Genomic DNA, 20370 nt, shown 5'->3' on the forward strand with positions numbered 1-20370 from the left:
TTTATGATTTATAATTTGTTTTTAATTAGGTGTTTTTCTTAAGAGAATAAGGATTCCCATATGCAAAGTTAGAGACTTGTGGATCCTTGGAGACTTATACTGACTCTGTGAATGGGACATGAATTGAGGGCTGGGCAGGTGCAAAGCAAAATACTCCCCCAAAACAAAGACATGTTTATATATTAATTCATTTGCATCAGGGAAAAGTGAATGCTTTATAAACTTGACCCACATTGATTAGAGAGACATTTGTTTTGAATAAGTTCTGATCAAACACTCTTAGGATTGACTAGTTCATGACAAAATTCTCAGTAAACTATATAATTGAGGTTTTTATCAATTCATTATCAATGTTAATATGAAATTACCTGCTGCTTTTCCTCTTCTGGCTTTTCTACTTCTTGTGTTCCAAGAACAACATTCTAGTCTTTCCATAAATGGACCTGCTTCTCCTGGCTACTATCAAGATGGGGACTTCATTATTGGTGGACTCTTTTCCCTCAGAGTGACTGCTGGTGACACCAGAAGTCGATTTGGCTTTGACAATACATTTTATATAACAGAGTTGGTTTATGCGTAAGTGTGAGGCTTCTCTTAAGAGAATCTTCTCATAAGGTGAAGATTTTAAAAGACCTTTACAGTTGATAGTTATTTTCCTGTGTGTAAAGGCTGAGAACCTTTAAAATTTATTCTGCTTAATTTGCTTATTTGGCACTACTTTTTGTGATGCCAGGGTCAATCTAGCAAAATATTTGCTCCTGAAATGTATCTTATTATCTAAAGAAAGAATACATGATATTCTAAATTTTAATGCTTGCCATTTTAAATGTACTTCATTTCCTGACCTTATCTTCTCAGGCTTAAAAATCTACAATTGTAAATTTCGGTGTAAATCAGGTTGTATATTTTTATTTTGGTCACAGAGAGCTTGAAATAATGAAAAAAAAGGAGAGTTTTATAATCAATCAGTTGTTACCTTCTAAAAATATATAACTAAATATTTTTTATACAAACATATAGAAATTATGAATCTGTACCACATTGTGTATTTAGCCTACTGATCAAGAAGAGAACTCCACATGTCATAAGTATTTTACCCAAATAAGAAGGAAAAAGGAGTCAGTAATAGCACACTCACAAATACAACATGGGTGTAAATAAGCATCAATTCTGTAATGTCATTTTTTCCATTTACTAAAATGGAGAATAAGAAAGCAAGGAAGAAAAAAAGAGGGAAGGAAGAATCTCCTGCACAGGCCAAATCCCAATTCATAGTTATTTTTCAGAAGTACACCTCAGGGTCTCATTGAAAAGCACTATTTGACTATAGTGTGGAGGAGTCTGTGTGTGTGTGTGTGTGTGTGTGTGTGTGTGTGTGTGTAGGAGACATAAATAGAGGGAGAGGGTTTAAAAAGAAAAATACATTTTCACCTATTCCCCTCAATATTCTTCATATATAGAAGCTTCTGTACTAATCCAGAAAATGGCAAGAAATTAATCTTCACAATGTGATACAACTTAGAGTTTTGTTTTTCTAACTGCAATTTGAGCAGCTCACAGTTTTACCTTCCAGTTCAAAACAATCACAATGTCATGAAACACTCCTCTTTAGGGATTTCCCACAGTCTTTCTCCCTCTTCCCTCCATGCTGGCGATACTGTGGGCAGTCAGGGAAGAGCAGGCAGGGACTTCAGGATAAAGATCAAGGGACAGTGAGATGGTAGAAGTGTGATGTTTTTAGGCAACACATTCCTCAACATCTTAGCAAAGGGTGGCTTCTTTATTTCTTAGATTATTATATGCATTCTTTGTATGACTTATCTTTTTTAGAATTAAAACTCCAGAAATGATCTTTTCAACTTTGCATTTTAGGGATCTCACTAAACAATATCAGCACCTGTTGGCCATGGTTTTTGCTGTACAAAATTCAACAAGGACCTGAATTTGTTATTCAACATGTCTCTGGGATTCTATCTCTTCAATGTTGACTTCATTGAGATGAAGGCTGTGGAGAGTTCTCTGTCTTTGCTGTCAGGAGAGAGTCCTCCGGTTCCTAACTATAACTGCAGGTTTGAGAAAAGAAACAAGCTGGTGGCTGTGATAGGAGGTATTTCAACAGGAATATCAACCACGATTTCCCAAGTATTAAGTCTCTACAATGTCCCACAGGTAAATAAAGATTCTAGGGTTTGAGGTTAAACACAGTAATTTTGTATGTTAAACATAATAATATAGCAATGAATATCAAGCAAGTCAACTTATGCTTATTTAAAAAGTATGTACTTCTTAACAATATATTGTTTACAAATTCTTTTTCTCTAAAATATAATTTATTCATAATATAAAATTGTGTTTGTATATAAGATTCCCTTTTGGAAGACTTTAAAGTGAAGAAAAATATATAACATAAAAAAATGTTAACCTATAATTTGGGCCTAATGTACTCATCAGGATTCAGTAGTTATCAGAAATAAAAACAAACATTACTTTGTTTCATTTATGAAAATTGCTTATTTTTGTATACCTATTAAATACTGTTTTTCTTCATTCTTTCTTCCTCTTTTCTCCCCTCCCCACCTCCTATAATTTCTTTTTCTCTCTCCTCTTTAAATCACCCCTTCATCTATCCAGTTAGTTAATAAGCACATCTATGTCCAAAGATCATACTTTTGGAACTGCTAAGTGTAGATGTGTATTAAACATTAAATTTTTGATATCTGGTGAGCAGTTGGGTACATGGGTCTAGGGCTTGGGCTGAGTACTAGAGTTGATATATAAATTTCGGCATCATTTAGAAAATGTGTGTTTGAGAGAAAATGGAAATGATCTAGTATGAGCTGTAGGGTACTTTGATATTATGAGCTTGGGAAGATATAGAAACTTCAGTAAAGAAGACTGATAATGAATGTCATATCGCAGAAATGTATTCCTTAATTAAGGAATACTAAAAACTGATTAGGTACATGTTTCAAGGGAAAGCAAATAATCAATTTTTATACCAGTGGTAGATTAAATAAAATGAGTTATGGTAATTGATCATTTTACTGAACAACTTAAGCAATTAGTGACCTATTTTTTAAAAAAAGGAATGGTGGAGGAAATACATGATTGATAAGTTTATGGTTGGAGCATTTAGAGATGTATAGGAATAACAGCTTAGACAACTCAGCTTTCAGTTTTCTGTGAAGAAGGGTAGCAACAAGGGAGTAGCTGCAGGGTGTTAGATAATGACATTTTGGGGAAATATTCTGGCCTTTATCCTAAACAATTTCATTTATGGATAGTTCACTATGTGTACTTTATATATCAGGAAGACATTAGGGACTTTTAGTGAAATTCAGACTTCTTTCTCTAGTGAATTTTAAAATGCTTAGTACATTCATCTTTCATAGTTCACTTGGTTATGTATTTGTGGCTTCAAGAAAAAGTCTAGAGTGTTAATAGAAGATCATTATAGGACATTCTGAATTTGCAAATAATCTTTGAAGATTCATGTTTTCATAACTCAGGAGATGTAAACTTTTATGACTTTGTTTAAAGATATTTTTTAAAAGAATAAATAAAAGATATATGTAATGTCAACAGTGAAAATTAAGTGATGGGTGATCTGCAACAGATTGATATTTAAATGTTATTTGTTCAATTGTTTTATATCTTCCACAATGCATGTAAGTCATAAGATAAATTAAGCCATTTGTGAATAAGCATCATTATTCTGTACAAGCAGTAACTTTGTGTTTTGTTTAGATCAGTTATGGTCCATTTGACCCCAGTCTCAGGGGCAGAGTCCAGCTGCAGTCTCTTTACCAGTTTCCCATGAGCACTGCAGCTCTGTATCAGGGATTCATTCGATTGATGCTTCATTTTGGTTGGGTCTGGATTGGCCTTGTGGTTCCAGATGACATCAGGGGAGAAATGTTCTTCAGGGACATGACCCAGGAAATGGCCAACCACGGACTCTGTGTTGCATTTACAGAAAGGATTCCAGAATTTCCTGCTAAGGATACAGTTAACAGGAAACGTTTTGTGGAAAGATTCACATTGGCCAATGTCAGTGTTGTATTTGGTGACACTTATTCTCTTCTGAGATTTGTATATAACATCTATTGTAATACCCCATTTGGCAATATCTGGGTTACAACTTCTGATTGGGATATAACTACATTACCCTTTGAACAAAGTCAAAGTTATATATATTTTGGTGGAGGATTATCATTCTTTGCTCATGTGGATGAGATTTCTGGTTTTAAAGATTTCCTCAGAAGTGTGCAGTCTGCAAAATATCCTCATGATGTCTTTATCCAGGATGTGTGGTCAATAATGTTTGGATGTCCATATTTACATCAACATGGTCTCAGGGTATTGAGTCAATGTGAACAAAATGGCACCCTGAACACTCGAACTCTGAATGTTTGGGATATGAATACCTCACTTCAGAGTTACAAAGTCTATGCTGCTGTGTACACTGTTGCCCAGGCCATTCGTGAAGAACTGTTGCTCAAAGCAGAAGAAGAATGAGATGACAAAGGTATACATGAGGCTCCTCCTCCGTGGCTGGTAGTAATAACTTATTCTTGTATTTTCAAACCACTTCACAGTTATCTTCAAATTAGAGAAAAGATGTGTTTCTAAGAGAAAAATGCATTTTAGAAGGACCCTCATTCTCACTCTGAAAACCTAATAATTCTATCATAAAACAATCCGTAACATTTGGGGAAATGTTTATCAGATGCTACTTATATTTAAACAATGATATTTAGGCCATATTATGGTAATACATGTGTTTTCTTTGCAATAGTAAAGAAAGGGAAGAGATTAGAATAGTTAACCCAAAAGATTTTCACAAGCATTAATATGGACTATTTGAAGAGACATTTAGGCATATGTGATACAAATATTTCATTTTACAGTTTTTTGTTTTGTTAAATTTGTCCTACAATGGGTAAATAATTTCTTTAATGCCCAACATGGTGGTATAAAACTAATCTCAGCAAGAGAAGGCTGAGGTGGGAGGATCAAAAGTTCAGGTCATCTTGCGCTATATAGAGACCTTGCCTAAATAATGCAACCAACCAAAGAAGTAAAAATAGCTTTTTAAAAAAAGAAACTGGACTCAGTGGGTAGCATGGACTCAGTTCATGTCATTCAACTTTCTATACGTTCTTTTCACTAAATTCATTTATCTCTTGGTCTCTAATCCTTTTTACTAAGCTGTGCAAAATAGAATCAAATCATGTTAATAACAGGTTTACTTTTTCTCTTCTGACTTTTTCTTCAAAATATATTTGAAGATATCAGCTGTTAAAAAATGAGTTTCTGAAGAATTTGAAAAGGTTAATTCTGAAATTAGTTGAATTATTTTCTATCTTTTCACTGTGGTGATTACAAGGATAATAGAAATATTACAGTGTATAGAAGAGTACTTAAAAAGTTTTCTTTTTTTTTGCATACCCTCAGTAATTTAAATATCCCATGTCTTAGCTTTTGCAGTTAAAAACTAGTAATGCACCACAAACCATCCTCTACCCGGCATCTACATTCTAGTTGTCTTCCCAATAGATGATCAATGAAATGGACTTATCCAGAAATAAGTCATTTCAATAAGTTTATCACTATCCCCATGTCATAATCCATACTTCCAGACAAATGGGCAAGTGTGGATAGGTACCCATTTAATTTTTCTCTTTTAAAACAATCACAATCTACTTTGTACTATATGGTCAATATTATTCCTTTTCAGTGCATACAGAGCTTTTCATTAGTTTTAATTTTGGAGTTGCATTTCCCTTGTAGAAAATATATTATTGTCCAATAATGTATTTAACCAACTATTCATCCATTTACCAAATACAGAACATGATTTCACATGCTAATTAGTAAATTTTCTTATGCTAATTTTTGAATTGGTCCAATCTTATGCCCATTTTTCTACTTTTGTCTTTTCCTTTTTCATTTAGAAAAGTTTTTAATATATGTATTGAGAATATTTTCCTCTGTGAGTTGACGTTTCATTATTCTGTTTCCATTAGCAAATGTTAACTTCTATGTAACCCAATTATTTTCTTTCCTTTATGGTTTATGCTTTTTGTCCCATTGAGAAGTCTTTGCTTTTATCAAGGTAGTGAAGATTATTCTCTAGTCTTCTTCTAAAAACTTTATTCCTTTATATTTCACTTTTTGATAGCCATGTATTTGAAATTGATTGCTCTGTGTGAACAGATGGGGGATCAAGCTGGGAGCTGCTGGCTCGTGTGTGTAATCCTAGCTAATTAGGAGGTTGAGATCAGGAGGATCACAGTTTGAGGCCAGCCTGGATCCCATTTCTAAAAAACCAGAGAACACTGGACTGGAGGTGTGGCTTAAATGGTAGAGCACCTATTTTGCAAAGTGATGTCCTAAGTTAAAACTCCATTTCCCTCCCCACCCAAAAAATAGATGGGAGGAATCAAGATAACTTTTTTCACTATGAATAGTCAATTAGCCCAGGGCATTTTATGGAAAAAGGTATACCTCCCTGTATTACCCGCTCTGTATTATCATTTTAAAATTAGGTGCCTAAATTTATAATTCTGTTCTTTACTCTATTCTGCTTTTTTAGTTGTTAGCCTGTAGAAATTTTATGCTGTCATAAGTACTATAATTTTATAATAGAAAATTTTTATTCAGTTTGCTTGCAGCTGATTTATAAATTAATGTTTTATATGTTTGTATTTATTTTATGACTTTATTTTTATTTTTATTTTTTTTCATTTTTCTTTTATTATTCATATGTGCATACAAGGCTTGGTTTATTTCTCCCCCCTGCCCCCACCCCCTCCCTTACCACCCACTCCACCCCCTCCCGCTCCCCCCCTCAATACCCAGTAGAAACTATTTTGCCCTTATCTCTAATTTTGTTGTAGAGAGAGTATAAGCAATAATAGGAAGGAACAAGGGGTTTTGCTGGTTGAGATAAAGATAGCTATACAGGGCATTGACTCACATTGATTTCCTGTGCATGGGTGTTACCTTCTAGGTTAATTCTTTTTGGTCTAACCTTTTCTCTAGTACCTGGTCCCCTTTTCCTATTGGCCTCAGTTGCTTTAAGGTATCTGCTTTAGTTTCTCTGCATTAAGGGCAACAAATGCTAGCTAGTTTTTTAGGTGTCTTACCTATCCTCACCCCTCCCTTGTGTGCTCTCGCTTTTATCATGTGCTCATAGTCCAATCCCCTTGTTGTGTTTGCCCTTGATCTAATGTCCACATATGAGGGAGAACATACGATTTTTGGTCTTTTGAGCCAGGCTAACCTCACTCAGAATGATGTTCTCCAATTCCATCCATTTACCAGCGAATGATAACATTTCGTTCTTCTTCATGGCTGCATAAAATTCCATTGTGTATAGATACCACATTTTCTTAATCCATTTGTCAGTGGTGGGGCATCTTGGCTGTTTCCATAACTTGGCTATTGTGAATAGTGCCGCAATAAACATGGATGTGCAGGTGCCTCTGGAGTAACAGTCTTTTGGGTATATCCCCAAGAGTGGTATTGCTGGATCAAATGGTAGATCGATGTCCAGCTTTTTAAGTAGCCTCCAAATTTTTTTCCAGAGTGGTTGTACTAGTCTACATTCCCACCAACAGTGTAAGAGGGTTCCTTTTTCCCCGCATCCTCGCCAACACCTGTTGTTGGTGGTGTTGCTGATGATGGCTATTCTAACAGGGGTGAGGTGGAATCTTAGTGTGGTTTTAATTTGCATTTCCTTTATTGCTAGAGATGGTGAGCATTTTTTCATGTGTTTTCTGGCCATTTGAATTTCTTCTTTTGAGAAAGTTCTGTTTAGTTCACATGCCCATTTCTTTATTGGTTCATTAGTTTTGGGAGAATTTAATTTTTTAAGTTCCCTATATATTCTGGTTATCAGTCCTTTGTCTGATGTATAATTGGCAAATATTTTCTCCCACTCTGTGGGTGTTCTCTTCAGTTTAGAGACCATTTCTTTTGATGAACAGAAGCTTTTTAGTTTTATGAGGTCCCATTTATCTATGCTATCTCTTAGTTGCTGTGCTGCTGGGGTTTCATTGAGAAAGTTCTTACCTATACCTACTAACTCCAGAGTATTTCCTACTCTTTCTTGTATCAACTTAAGAGTTTGGGGTCTGATATTAAGATCCTTGATCCATTTTCAGTTAATCTTGGTATAGGGTGATATACATGGATCTAGTTTCAGGTTTTTGCAGACTGCTAACCAGTTTTCCCAGCAGTTTTTGTTAAAGAGGCTGCTATTTCTCCATCGTATATTTTTAGCTCCTTTGTCAAAGATAAGTTGCTCATAGTTGTGTGGCTTCATATCTGGATCCTCTATTCTGTTCCACTGGTCTTCATGTCTGTTTTTGTGCCAGTACCATGCTGTTTTTATTGTTATTGCTTTGTAATATAGTTTGAAGTCAGGTATTGTAATACCTCCTGCATTGTTCTTTTGACTGAGTATTGCCTTGGCTATTCGTGGCCTCTTGTTTTTCCATATAAATTTAACAGTAGATTTTTCAATCTCTTTGATGAATGTCATTGGAATTTTGATGGGAATTGCGTTAAACATGTAGATTACTTTGGGGAGTATCGACATTTTTACTATGTTGATTCTACCAATCCATGAGCATGGGAGATCTCTCCACTTTCTATAGTCTTCCTCAATCTCTTTCTTCAGAAGTGTATAGTTTTCCTTGCAGAGGTCTTTCACATCTTTTGTTAGGTTTACACCTAGGTATTTGATTTTTTTTGAGGCTATTGTAAATGGAATTGTTTTCATACATTCTTTTTCCGTTTGCTCATTGTTAGTGTATAGAAATGCTAATGATTTTTCTATGTTGATTTTATATCCTGCTACTTTGCTATAGCTATTGATAATGTCTAGAAGCTTCTGAGTAGAGTTTTTTGGGTCTTTAAGGTATAGGATCATGTCGTCTGCAAATAGGGATATTTTGACAGTTTCTTTACCTGTTTGTATTCCTTTTATTCCTTCTTCTTGCCTAATTGCTCTGGCTAGGAATTCCAGTACTATGTTGAATAGGAGTGGAGATAGTGGGCATCCTTGTCTGGTTCCTGATTTTAGAGGGAATGGTTTTAATTTTTCTCCGTTAAGTATAATGCTGGCTGTAGGTTTGTCATATATAGCTTTTATAATGTTGAGGAACTTTCCTTCTATTCCTAGTTTTCTTAGAGCTTTTATCATGAAATGATGTTGGATCTTATCAAAGGCTTTTTCTGCATCTATTGAGATGATCAAGTGGTTTTTGTCTTTGCTTCTGTTAATGTGGTTTATTACGTTTATTGATTTTCGTATGTTGAACCACCCCTGCATCCCTGGGATGAAGGCTACCTGGTCGTGGTGAATAATCTTTTTGATGTGTTGCTGAATTCGATTTGCCATTATTTTGTTGAGGATTTTTGCATCAATGTTCATTAAGGAAATTGGCCTATAGTTCTCCTTTTTGGAGGTGTCTTTGCCTGGTTTTGGGATAAGTGTAATACTGGCTTCATAAAATGTGTTTGGCAGTTTTCCTTCCCTTTCTATTTCATGGAACAGTTTAAGGAGGGTTGGTATCAGTTCTTCTTTAAAGGTCTGATAGAATTCAGCAGAGAATCCATCAGGTCCTGGACTTTTCTTTTTGGGGAGACTCTTGATTGCTGCTTCAATTTCATTTTGTGTTATAGGTCTATTCAGGTGATTAATTTCCTCTTGGTTCAGTTTTGGATGATCATATGTATCTAGAAATCTGTCCATTTCTTTTAGATTTTCAAATTTATTTGAATATAGGTTCTCAAAGTAGTCTCTGATGATTTCCTGGACTTCCATGGTGTTTGTTGTTATCTCCCCTTTTGCATTCCTGATTCTACTAATTTGGGTTTTTTCTCTCCTCATTTTAGTCAGGTTTGCCAGGGGTCTATCGATCTTGTTTATTTTTTCAAAGAACCAACTTTTTGTTTCATTAATTCTTTGTATGGTTTTTTTGGTTTCTATTTCGTTGATTTCAGCTCTTATTTTTATTATTTCTCTACTTCTATTTGTTTTGGGATTTGCTTGTTCTTGTTTTTCTAGGAGTTTGAGATGTATCATTAGGTCATTGATTTGGGATCTTTCAATCTTTTTAATATATGCACTCATGGCTATAAACTTTCCTCTCAAGACTGCCTTAGCTGTGTCCCATAGGTTCCGCTAGGTTGTGTTTTCATTTTCATTGACTTCCAGGAACATTTTAATTTCCTCTTTTATTGCATCGATGATCCATTCTTCATTAAGTAATGAGTTATTTAGTTTCCAGCTGTTTGCATGTTTTTTGTCTTTACTTTTGTTGTTGAGTTCTACTTTTACTGCATTGTGGTCAGATAGTATGCATGGTATTATTTCTATTTTCTTATATTTGCTGAGGCTTGCTTTGTGCCCTAGGATATGATCTATTTTGGAGAAGGTTCCATGGGCTGCTGAGAAGAATGTATATTGTGTAGAGGTTGGATGAAATGTTCTGTAGACATCTACTAGGTCCACTTGATCTATTGCATATTTTAGATCTTGGATTTCTTTATTGAGTTTTTGTTTGGATGACCTATCTATTGATGATAATGGAGTGTTAAAGTCTCCCACAACCACTGTGTTGGCGTTTATATATGCTTTTAGGTCTTTCAGGGTATGTTTGATGAAATTGGGTGCGTTGACATTGGGTGCGTACAGATTGATGATTATTATTTCCTTTTGGTCTATTTCCCCTTTTATTAGTATGGAATGTCCTTCTTTGTCTCGTTTGATCAATGTAGGTTTGAAGTCTACTTTGTCAGAGATAAGTATTGCTACTCCTGCTTGTTTTCGGGGGCCATTGGCTTGGTAAATCTTCTTCCAGCCTTTCATCCTAAGCATATGCTTATTTCTGTCAGTGAGATGAGTCTCCTCTAAGCAACAAATTGTTGGATCTTCTTTTTTAATCCATTTTGTCAAACGGTGTCTTTTGATGGGTGAATTAAGTCCATTAACATTAAGTGTTAGTACTGATAGGTATGTGGTGATTCCTGCCATTTAGTTATCTTAGTTGTTTGAAGGTTTGATTGTGTGTACCTAACTTGATGTTACTCTCTACTGTCTTGCTTTTTCTTATCCTGTGGTTTGGTGCTGCCTGCCTTTTCATGGTTAAGTTGGGTGTCACTTTCTGTGTGCAGGATCCCTTGCAGAATCTTTTGTAATGGTGGCTTTGTGGTCACATATTGTTTTAGTTTCTGCTTCTCATGGAAGACTTTTATTGCTCCATCTATTTTGAATGATAGCTTTGCTGGGTAGAGTATCCTGGGGTTGAAGTTATTTTCATTCAGTGCCCGGAAGATCTCACCCCACGCTCTTCTTGCTTTTAATGTTTCTGTTGAGAAGTCTGCTGTGATTTTGATGGGTTTACCTTTGTATGTTACTTGTTTTTTCTCTCTTGCAGCCTTCAATATTCTTTCCTTAGTTTCTGAACTTGTTGTTTTAATGATGATATGTCGTGGAGTAGTTCTATTTTGATCTGGTCTGTTTGGTGTCCTGGAGGCCTCTTGCATTTGTATGGGAATATCTTTCTCTAGATTTGGGAAATTTTCCATTATTATTTTGTTGAATATATTACGCATTCCCTTCGCTTGCACCTCTTCTCCTTCTTCGATGCCCATGATTCTCAAGTTTGGTCTTTTGATGGAGTCAGTGAGTTCTTGCATTTTCTTTTCACAGGTCTTGAGTTGTTTAATTAATAGTTCTTCAGTTTTTCCTTTAATTACCATTTCATCTTCAAGTTCTGAGATTCTGTCTTCTGTTTGTTCTATTCTGCTGGATTGGCCTTCCGTTTTGTTTTGCAGTTCTGTTTCATTCTTTTTTCTGAGGTTTTCCATATCCTGGCTGTTTTCTTCTTTATTGTTGTCTATTTTTGTCCTGAGTTCATTTATCCATTTATTCATTGTGTTCTCTCTTTCACTTTGGTGTTTATACAGTGCTTCTATGGTTTCCTTTATTTCTTCTTTTGCTTTTTCAAATTCTCTATTTTTATTGTCTTGGAATTTCTTGAGTGTCTCCTGTACATTTTGGTTGACCCTATCCAGTATCATCTCTATAAAATTCTCATTGAGTACTTGTAGTATGTCTTCTTTTAAATTATTCTTGTAGACTTCATTGGGTCCTTTGGCATAGTTTATCTTCATTTTGTTGGAGTCTGGCTCTGAGTTTCTGTTCTCTTCATTCCCTTCTGGTTCCTGTACTAATTTTTTGCTGTGGGGAAACTGGTTTCCTTGTTTTTTCTGTCTTCCTGTCATTGTCCTTGGTGTTGTTACTGTCCCTGTACTGTGTGTAATTAAGTATTTTCTAGCTTGTAATAATAACAATGGTAATATTGAGAATGGAAGAGTGAGCTGAGATGGAAAGCAAGAAGTTAAAGAAAAGGGGAAAACAAATATACAGACAAGAGGGAGAAAGCAGAACAAGGTATCAGACAAGAGAGTTTCAAAGGTATAAACAGGGAGTGTTAGTGTACTAATCGACAGTAAACTGAACAGACAATAGAGTGACAGAGAGAGGATTGAAAATCAAAGATAAAAAAAATAAAAAATAAGTATATGAAAGTAATATCTATTTATAAAAATGAATTAAAATAAAATGGAAAATAGAAAATTAAAAAAAAAAAACAAAAAACCAAAAAACTTCCAAGTTTATATGCAATGCAATTTCAGTCTTAATAATTTGGATGTCTGTCTCAATCTCCAGTCCTGGAGTTGGTGCCTCAGATGTTGTTCTGTAGTTGTCTCATCAAAGGGGATGCATAAAGTAGAACAAAACTACACTCACACACACACAGAAGATAAAAAAAAAAAAAAAGTCCCACCAAGTGTCCCCAGTTCAAATGCAATACAGTTTCAGTAAGTTTTTCGGCTTGCAGGTGTAATTCGGTTGTTCTCTCATCAAAGGTAGGGAGAAAAAGAAAAAAAAGCGTCTGGAGGCAGTTCTGAGGGTGGTATCTGCAACTGTGGCTTGCCTGCCTGCTGCTCTCTGCCTGTAGCTGGTGGCGTTATTTATGCAGATCTCTGGGGTGAGCTAGCACTCACCTGGTCCCACAGGCTTTGTTTGCTCAGAGTTCTCCTGTGCGGTGGCCTCTGCTATAGGCTTTCCCCTTTGCAAGCACTGGGAAAGGTGCCACTGCCCCGCGTTGTCAGGCCTGGTCCGCGTCTTCCCAAGCCGTATGGGCGCCGGCCCCGGGCGGCCCCCGGGGTCCTCCTCGGTTCTCCGTTTAACGTGAGGTGGAGATTCTCTGCGCCGGCTGGAGATGTGGAGGGGTCGAAGTTATGCCTTTTCTCGGTGATTATGCCTGCAAAGTGTGTCTCCAGCGTCTCTCCAAGATTTCACTATAGGAGGCTCGCTTTCTGCTTCCTCCCTCTAGCCGCCATCTGGGAGACCTCTTCTGTCACTCTTTCCTCATAGTTTCTGAAAGTCCAGTCATGACTTTATTTTTAACATTCATTTTGTATTTATTTCATATTTATAATCTACAAATGTTATGTATGTAATTATATAACCTGAAAATAAAAGTTTTTATTTATTTCTAGTCTTATGATTATATTTCCTTTTTGCCATACTAAACAAGAAACCCCTTTGATAAATTTGGATAAAAGTAATGCTCGCTGGCATACATACTTGTTCACAAACTTAAGAAAAACAAATTCATACTTTTATTAATTGTATGAATTGTTCTGTAATTTGTGGATGCTGTTTACTAGAGAAACAAAACTCCAAATTTTCTAAGAATTTAAAAATATTAAGGTTCACTTTTGACAAACTTTTTTTACATCAATGAAGACAATCATAATAATGGATGATTTTTATATAAAGTTTTCTAATAATACAGTGAATTACATTAATCAGTTAATTTAAAACATGATACTATGCATGCATTCCTGAATAATCATGAACATGATACACTGATTTTCTTATGTTGTACTTGATTTCCATGTATGTTATTGAGAAAAATTAGTCTGCAATTTTCTCTGTATCCAGCTTTAATGAAGTATAATTGACAAAAATTGTACATAATTCAAGGTATAAAACGTATTTTAATATTTGTATGTATTGTGAAATGGTTACCCAACTATGCTAAATAACATATCCCTCACTTCACAGTTACCTTTGTGTGTGTGTGTGTGTGTGTGTCTGTGTGTGTGTGTGTGTGTGTGTGTGTGTGTGTGTGTGTGTGTGTGGTGAGAGTACTTAAGACTTACTCAGCAACCTCTGGTACATAATATGAAATTACTAACTATAGTCACTGTGTTGTGCAACAGGTCTTTAGTGCTCATTCATCGTATAAATGCAAATGGGTTGCCTATGACCAACATCCCACCACCTCCTGCCCCAGAAATGGCAGGATTTTCTTTTTTGTTTGTTTGTTTATTTAATTTGCAGCCCTAGGGAATGAACTCAGAGCCTTGCATTTTATGAACAAGTGTTCTACCATTTTTTCAGTTTCTAAGGAAATTATCACTGAGGTTTAAACTCATGGCTTTTCCCTTGCTATGCAGGTGTTGTAATACTTGAGCCACACCTTTAGATGAAATTGGAATTTTGATAGGATTTGTATTGAATGTTTGCAGCATTTTGGATAATATGTGCATTTTAGCAATATTAATTCTTCCGATTCATGAATAAGGGATATACTTACTTCTATTGTTTCTTCAATTTCTTTTATCAATATCTTATGGCTTTCACTTGGTTTTAACTCCTTAGTCAAATTTATTTATAAGAATCTTAGTTTTTGATGCTATTATAAAAGGAGATTGCTTTCTTTCTCTATGTTGGATAGTTTGTTGTTAATTCATAGAAGCAAAACTAATTTTTGTATGTTGACTTGGTGTCCTGAAACTTTACTGAACATGTTTATTAGGTCTAACATGCTTTTGCTGGAGTCTAGGGTTTTCTCTATATAAGAGCATTCCCATAACGTTATATTTCTTAGTAATACTGTAACTATTTTTCTTCATGCAAGCCATTCTATTATGTTTCCACAACAACAAAATTGCCTAATGTCATGTTTTTCGGGATGCAAAACTACAGCTAAGCAACATCAAATTACTTTCCATTTATAGTAGTCATTGATAGGGAAGGACTTATCATTTTGTTATTTCTTTCTTACTGCTTTATTTTTTTCCTTTTTTTCTCTTTCAGTCTTCATTTGTGATTTTCTCAAGTGGTATGATTTAATTCCTTTCTCTATTTTGTGTATCTACTATTGGTTTTTGTTTTGCAGCAAAAACCTTTGCAATAATCCTGAGACATACATAAAACATCTTAAAATTATAACAGTCTATTTTAAGCTGATAAATACTTAACTTCAATCATATACAAAAAACTGTTATTTATTTCATTTTATATTTTTATGTTGTAATTTATATCTTTTATGTTGTGGCTCCATTAACAAGTTACTATAAGTATACTTAGTTTTTTCTCCTTTTATTTTACCATTTTTACATTTACTTGCATGTGTATACATTGTTTGTACCACCTCCCCCATCCCCCAAACCCTCCTCCCCCACATCCAGGCAGAACCTGTTCCACCTTCTTCTCTGATTTTCTTGAAGAGAAAACATAAGAGATAATAAGGAAAACATATCATATCATTTTTGCTAGCTTGAGATTCCCCCATCCCCCCAAACCCTCCTCCTCCACATCCAGGCAGAACCTGTTCCACCCTCTTCTCTGATTTTGTTGAAGAGAAAACATGAGAGATAATAAGGAAAACATATCATATCATTTTTGCTAGCTTGAGATAAAGATATTTATGCAGAGAGATTCTTAGCATTCCTTCCATGCATTTGTGTATTGCAATCCATAATGACTCATCTCTACCAGACCTCCTCTACTTCCTGGTCCCCTTTCCATAGTGGCCCCTGCTAGTTTAAGATTGCTATATTCACTCCTCTGGAATGGGCACATCAACCACATTCAAGGTTTAGGTTTCCTTCCCTTTCCCTATTCCTCCCATGTGTGTTCTCCCCTCAATGTGTAATCCAGGTCCAATAATATTACTGCATTTTTGGGTCTATAACCCACATATTTGTTTTAAATATTTTTGTCTTTTAACCATTACTCTGTCACTAAGACTGATTTACTAATCACAAATACTGTATTCTAGTATACTGAATTTGACTATAGACTCATCAATGGGTTTTACATTTTCCTATGTTTCATTTTAATACTTAGCATCCTTTCATTTCAGTGTGAAGAACTCCCTTTAGCAATTCTTGCAAGCTGGGTGGCCTTCCTCTTTACAAATTATAATTTGAAAAATTATCATTGCAGATACTTATAAGATAGACAATGATGTTAGGATTTATGAATACAATGTGAAACAATTAAATCAAGATAATTAAGTTAGCCACCACTTCAAATATCTATCTTTTTTTGTGGTAAGAACAAATTTGTTTTCTTAGTCATTTTGAAATGCACAATACATTATCATTTACTGTCCTACCTTGAGTAATAGAACTCTAAAAGAAATGGTTCTCTCCTTGTCTGCCACACTTTGTACCCTTTGACCACTATCTCCCAATTCTCCCCATCCCTCAACCTTTGATGGCTATCTCCACCTTAAATTTAATCTTTGTAGATTTCAATTGTGGGTGAAACTATGTGGTGTTTATCTTTCTGTGACTGGCTTATTTTATGCAGTGTAATGTTCTCCAGTTCCATCCATGTTGTTGCTAATGACGGAATTTCCCTTTGTGAGGCTTTAGTTAATAGTATAGTGTAGTATACTACAGCATATTTACCACATATTATTTTTCCATTGGCTATAGTCAGACTTTGTGTCACTGTGACAAATTGCCTGACATAAAAAAAGGAGGAAAGATTTATTTTAGCTACTTGTTTTACAGGTTTCAACTCATCACACCTGGATCCACTGACTCAGGGCCTGTGGCAGGCAGAACATCATGGCAGCAGGAGCATGTCAGAGGTGCTCACCTCATGGTAGACAGGAAGCAGAGAATAGAAGTACGGGAAGGGACCAGGGCAAGAATATGCCACCAGTGACCTACTTCCCCCAAGTCGGCCCCACCTCCTGCTTTCTACCACCCCCAATATTGATCACATTGTGCAGTCATCCAGGGATTAATACATTGATTAGATCAGAGCCCTTAGGATCCAATCACTCCTTAAAAGCCCATCATTGGCAACCACGCCCCAGTACATGAGCCTCTAGAGAACATATCAAGTTTAATCATGACACTTTGAATGTGTTCTTCAGAGTTCTTGTGTTGGAAGGCTGATCCCCAGTGCAACAGTGTTGAGAGGTGGCAATTCAGGAGGGCTCTGACCACATTTGTGGATTAATGCCTTCACTGTGGGAGTGGATCCATTATCAGGGTAAGGGCGTCATTGTACACTATGAGCTTGGCCCTTTTCCCTCGTTCTCACTTGTGCTCTATCACATGCAATGCTTCTGCTGTATTACAAATTAGCAAGAAGACCCTTACCAGTGCACTGCCCTTGATCTTAGACTTTCAGCCTGTAGAACTCTGAGCCGAGTAAACTCTTAATGTTTATAAATTACCCAGTGTGTGGTGTTCTGTTATAGCAACAGAAAATGGACCAAGACACCATTGATCTGTGGCTAGACACTTAGGTTGATTAAATGATGTGGTTACAAAGAGTTGCCATAAACATGAGGACACATATATTTCCTTAACATAATGATTTCAAATAGTTTGGATAAATACCCAGATGTGGAATTGCTGGATTAAAAAGCCTTTTTACTTTTGCTTTTTGGAGGAATGCTCACTTCTGGTTGGACTCATTTACACTTCCACCAACTGTGTACAGGGGCTGCCTTTTCTTACATATTTGCTATACTTTTGGCAATGTAGCCATTATGACAGGTGAGGGATGTTTCATTGTATATCTCAGCTTTCATTTGTCTAAGAATGTCCTTATCTGTCTTTTATTTCAAAAATACAGTGTTGTTAAGTATAGTATTCTTTATTAGTCATCTTTTACTTTCAGCACTTCTAACATCCCATCCCACTCATGCCTTGCACGTTTCTGCAAAGAAATCTGCTGATAGTCTTATGCAGCATTCTCTAGTGACTACTTGCTTTTTTCTTGTTGCTTTCAAAATTCTTTCTCATTGGTTTTTGACTATTTGATTATAATGCATCTCAGTGAAGTCCTTTTTGAGATAAGTGGTTTTTAGAATAGTTTGCATTCATGTATCTGGATGTCCATTTTTCTCCTCAGAAAGGAAAGATTTCAGTTATTATCTAATTAAATACTTTTTTGCTCATTTCTTTCTCTCTTTTTCCTGAATTCCCCATTAACTCATAAATTAGTTCTCCTCATGGTTCCATAATTAATTGTGTAGCTTTTCTTCATTGTTTTTCATTTTTTTCTCTTGGCATGGAGAAATCTTCCACGGGCTAGTGGTTCAGTGTGTCAAAGTTTCAACTCTCCCTAGTGCTTTACCTCCGCTAAGCATGTCTCCAGTGTCTCAGCCGGGTCCCTGACTCATGGACCTCACTCAGTCTGCTTCTGTGTCCCAGTCGCCATTTTGGATTCCTGTAAATTCCGTTTTTTTATACAGGTTTTTTGTTTTCTTTTTTTTGCAAAGGGGTGGAGGGGGAATCAGTCTTTCGGGGGGGTTGTGCTTGTTTATCCCGGGGTGGCTGAGGCATACTGCATGATGCTTGGGGCTCACCTGTTTGGTCTGCAGAAGGTCTCCCAAGCATGTTTAGAGCTGGTGGCCAGCAGGTGGTGGGCAGAGGTGGATGGGCCCACCTGTTCTTTCAGTGTATCCTGTCATGGAGAAGCCTTCCATGGGATAGGGGTTCAGGGTCACCAACTTGTTCTTGCATATTGCTATTTTTCCTTTTGAGCTCTTGGCTGTAACAGTTTTAAATTTCCTAGTCTGATAATTTCAAATTTTCTACCTTATCTAAGTCTGATTTTGTTGTTTGCTTTCCTCCTTAGATTGTGCTTTTTTTTTCTTGCCTGGTATATAAATCTTTTATAAATTAGGCAGGACGTATTTACTGTGCCCTTGAAATGAGGGCTTATTTTCATCTGATTGGCAGTTAAACTGTGTGCATTGTTCCCTTTAACTGTAGGAGTCTGAGAGTTGATTTTTCCTCTTGTCTTTGACTTTTGTCTCCCATGTCATCTTTGGATTCCCTAGAAACTCTTTAAATAGTCTGAACCTTACAGATCTTTAGTGTTAATCCTCTCATTTTACATAGGGACCCCATTGGTGTGGAAAAAGTGGATGAGGGGAAGTGTTTCTTGAATTTAAGATTAGGTTTCAGTCTTCCACTTTGCTGGAGCCTCTGGGCTATGACCTTAATAATGCCTCTTAAATTTTTTTCTTCCTATGCCTGAGACTAGAAGGCTGGAAAGAATTTGAGTCTGCTATGTATTTCCCTTCCCTTTCCCCAGGATGAATGGGAACTAGTGACATTGTTTCCCTTCAGTCCTTGTGGAGACAGAATGCTCTGGGCTTGTTCAAAAAGTAACTTTTTCTCCCCTTATGGAAGTAAGAGGGTTTGCTCTCATCTTCCTTCTGAGAACCTGGTAAAACTTACACAAGTAATTTTCTCTCAAAGTAGTGCATGCTCTTTCCAACACTTCACCAACTGTGGGTTAAGCTTTTCTACCAGTTCCCGGCTACTGCATCTTCTACCCCCTGTAAACTGTGTTTTCTGTATTTGTCCATCTCTCTCTTGTCTCCAGGACAGCATTTCTCCTGTGACCTCGTTTTTCCAAAGCTGATTTTAAGTTGTTTAGCTTTTTCCTGTTGTTGGGGTGGAAAGAGAACTGCAAGCTTTACACATATTGGAGAGGAAACTGGAAGTCTACTATTGATTTTTATATTCAAGCTCTGTCATTTTTTGCGTACCCTCATTTTCTTCATTTTTTCCTAAAAATCTTTAATTGTTCTCCTGAGTATCAGTAGTATATGTAATAGATGCAAACAATTTTTAGTTTTTAGCAAGACAAATCATGAATACATCCCCTAAGATATTTCAATATTTATACATCAGCTAAAGTTTACTTTTTAAAAATGTCTGTATCTTCCTGAAATTATATAGATTTTCCCGAATAATCTATAACTCTATTTTTGCCTATCTAATAATATGTAACTTTCAGTATATAATATTTATTTGTATGGATTTTAATTTCAATAGACATTTTTCTTGATAGTTTTAGACTCCTTATTGTGAAATGTGTATGCATGTTTTCACATAAATCCTCTGTAGAATGAGGTATCATAAAATTAAGAATGAAAGAATAACTGTAATAAATAAAGGGGTAATCAAGAAATCTATCTCATGCTACCTTCCAATCTCCTT

At 35.8% G+C, this 20370-nt stretch overlaps 1 protein-coding gene across 1 annotated transcript; it reads left to right on the forward strand.

Moving 5' to 3' along the window:
* The first annotated feature begins 358 nt into the window (after nt 1–358).
* Nucleotides 359–4518, forward strand: LOC109677938 (vomeronasal type-2 receptor 26-like). The gene is given in 4 exon segments (XM_020153672.2): nt 359–576; nt 1873–1925; nt 1928–2169; nt 3748–4518. Coding segments are annotated over 4 exon segments (1284 nt in total).
* Nucleotides 4519–20370: the final 15852 nt, after the last annotated feature.

This window comes from Castor canadensis, chromosome 6 (assembly GCF_047511655.1).
Source record: "Castor canadensis chromosome 6, mCasCan1.hap1v2, whole genome shotgun sequence".
In the NCBI taxonomy this organism is placed as follows: domain Eukaryota; kingdom Metazoa; phylum Chordata; class Mammalia; order Rodentia; family Castoridae; genus Castor; species Castor canadensis.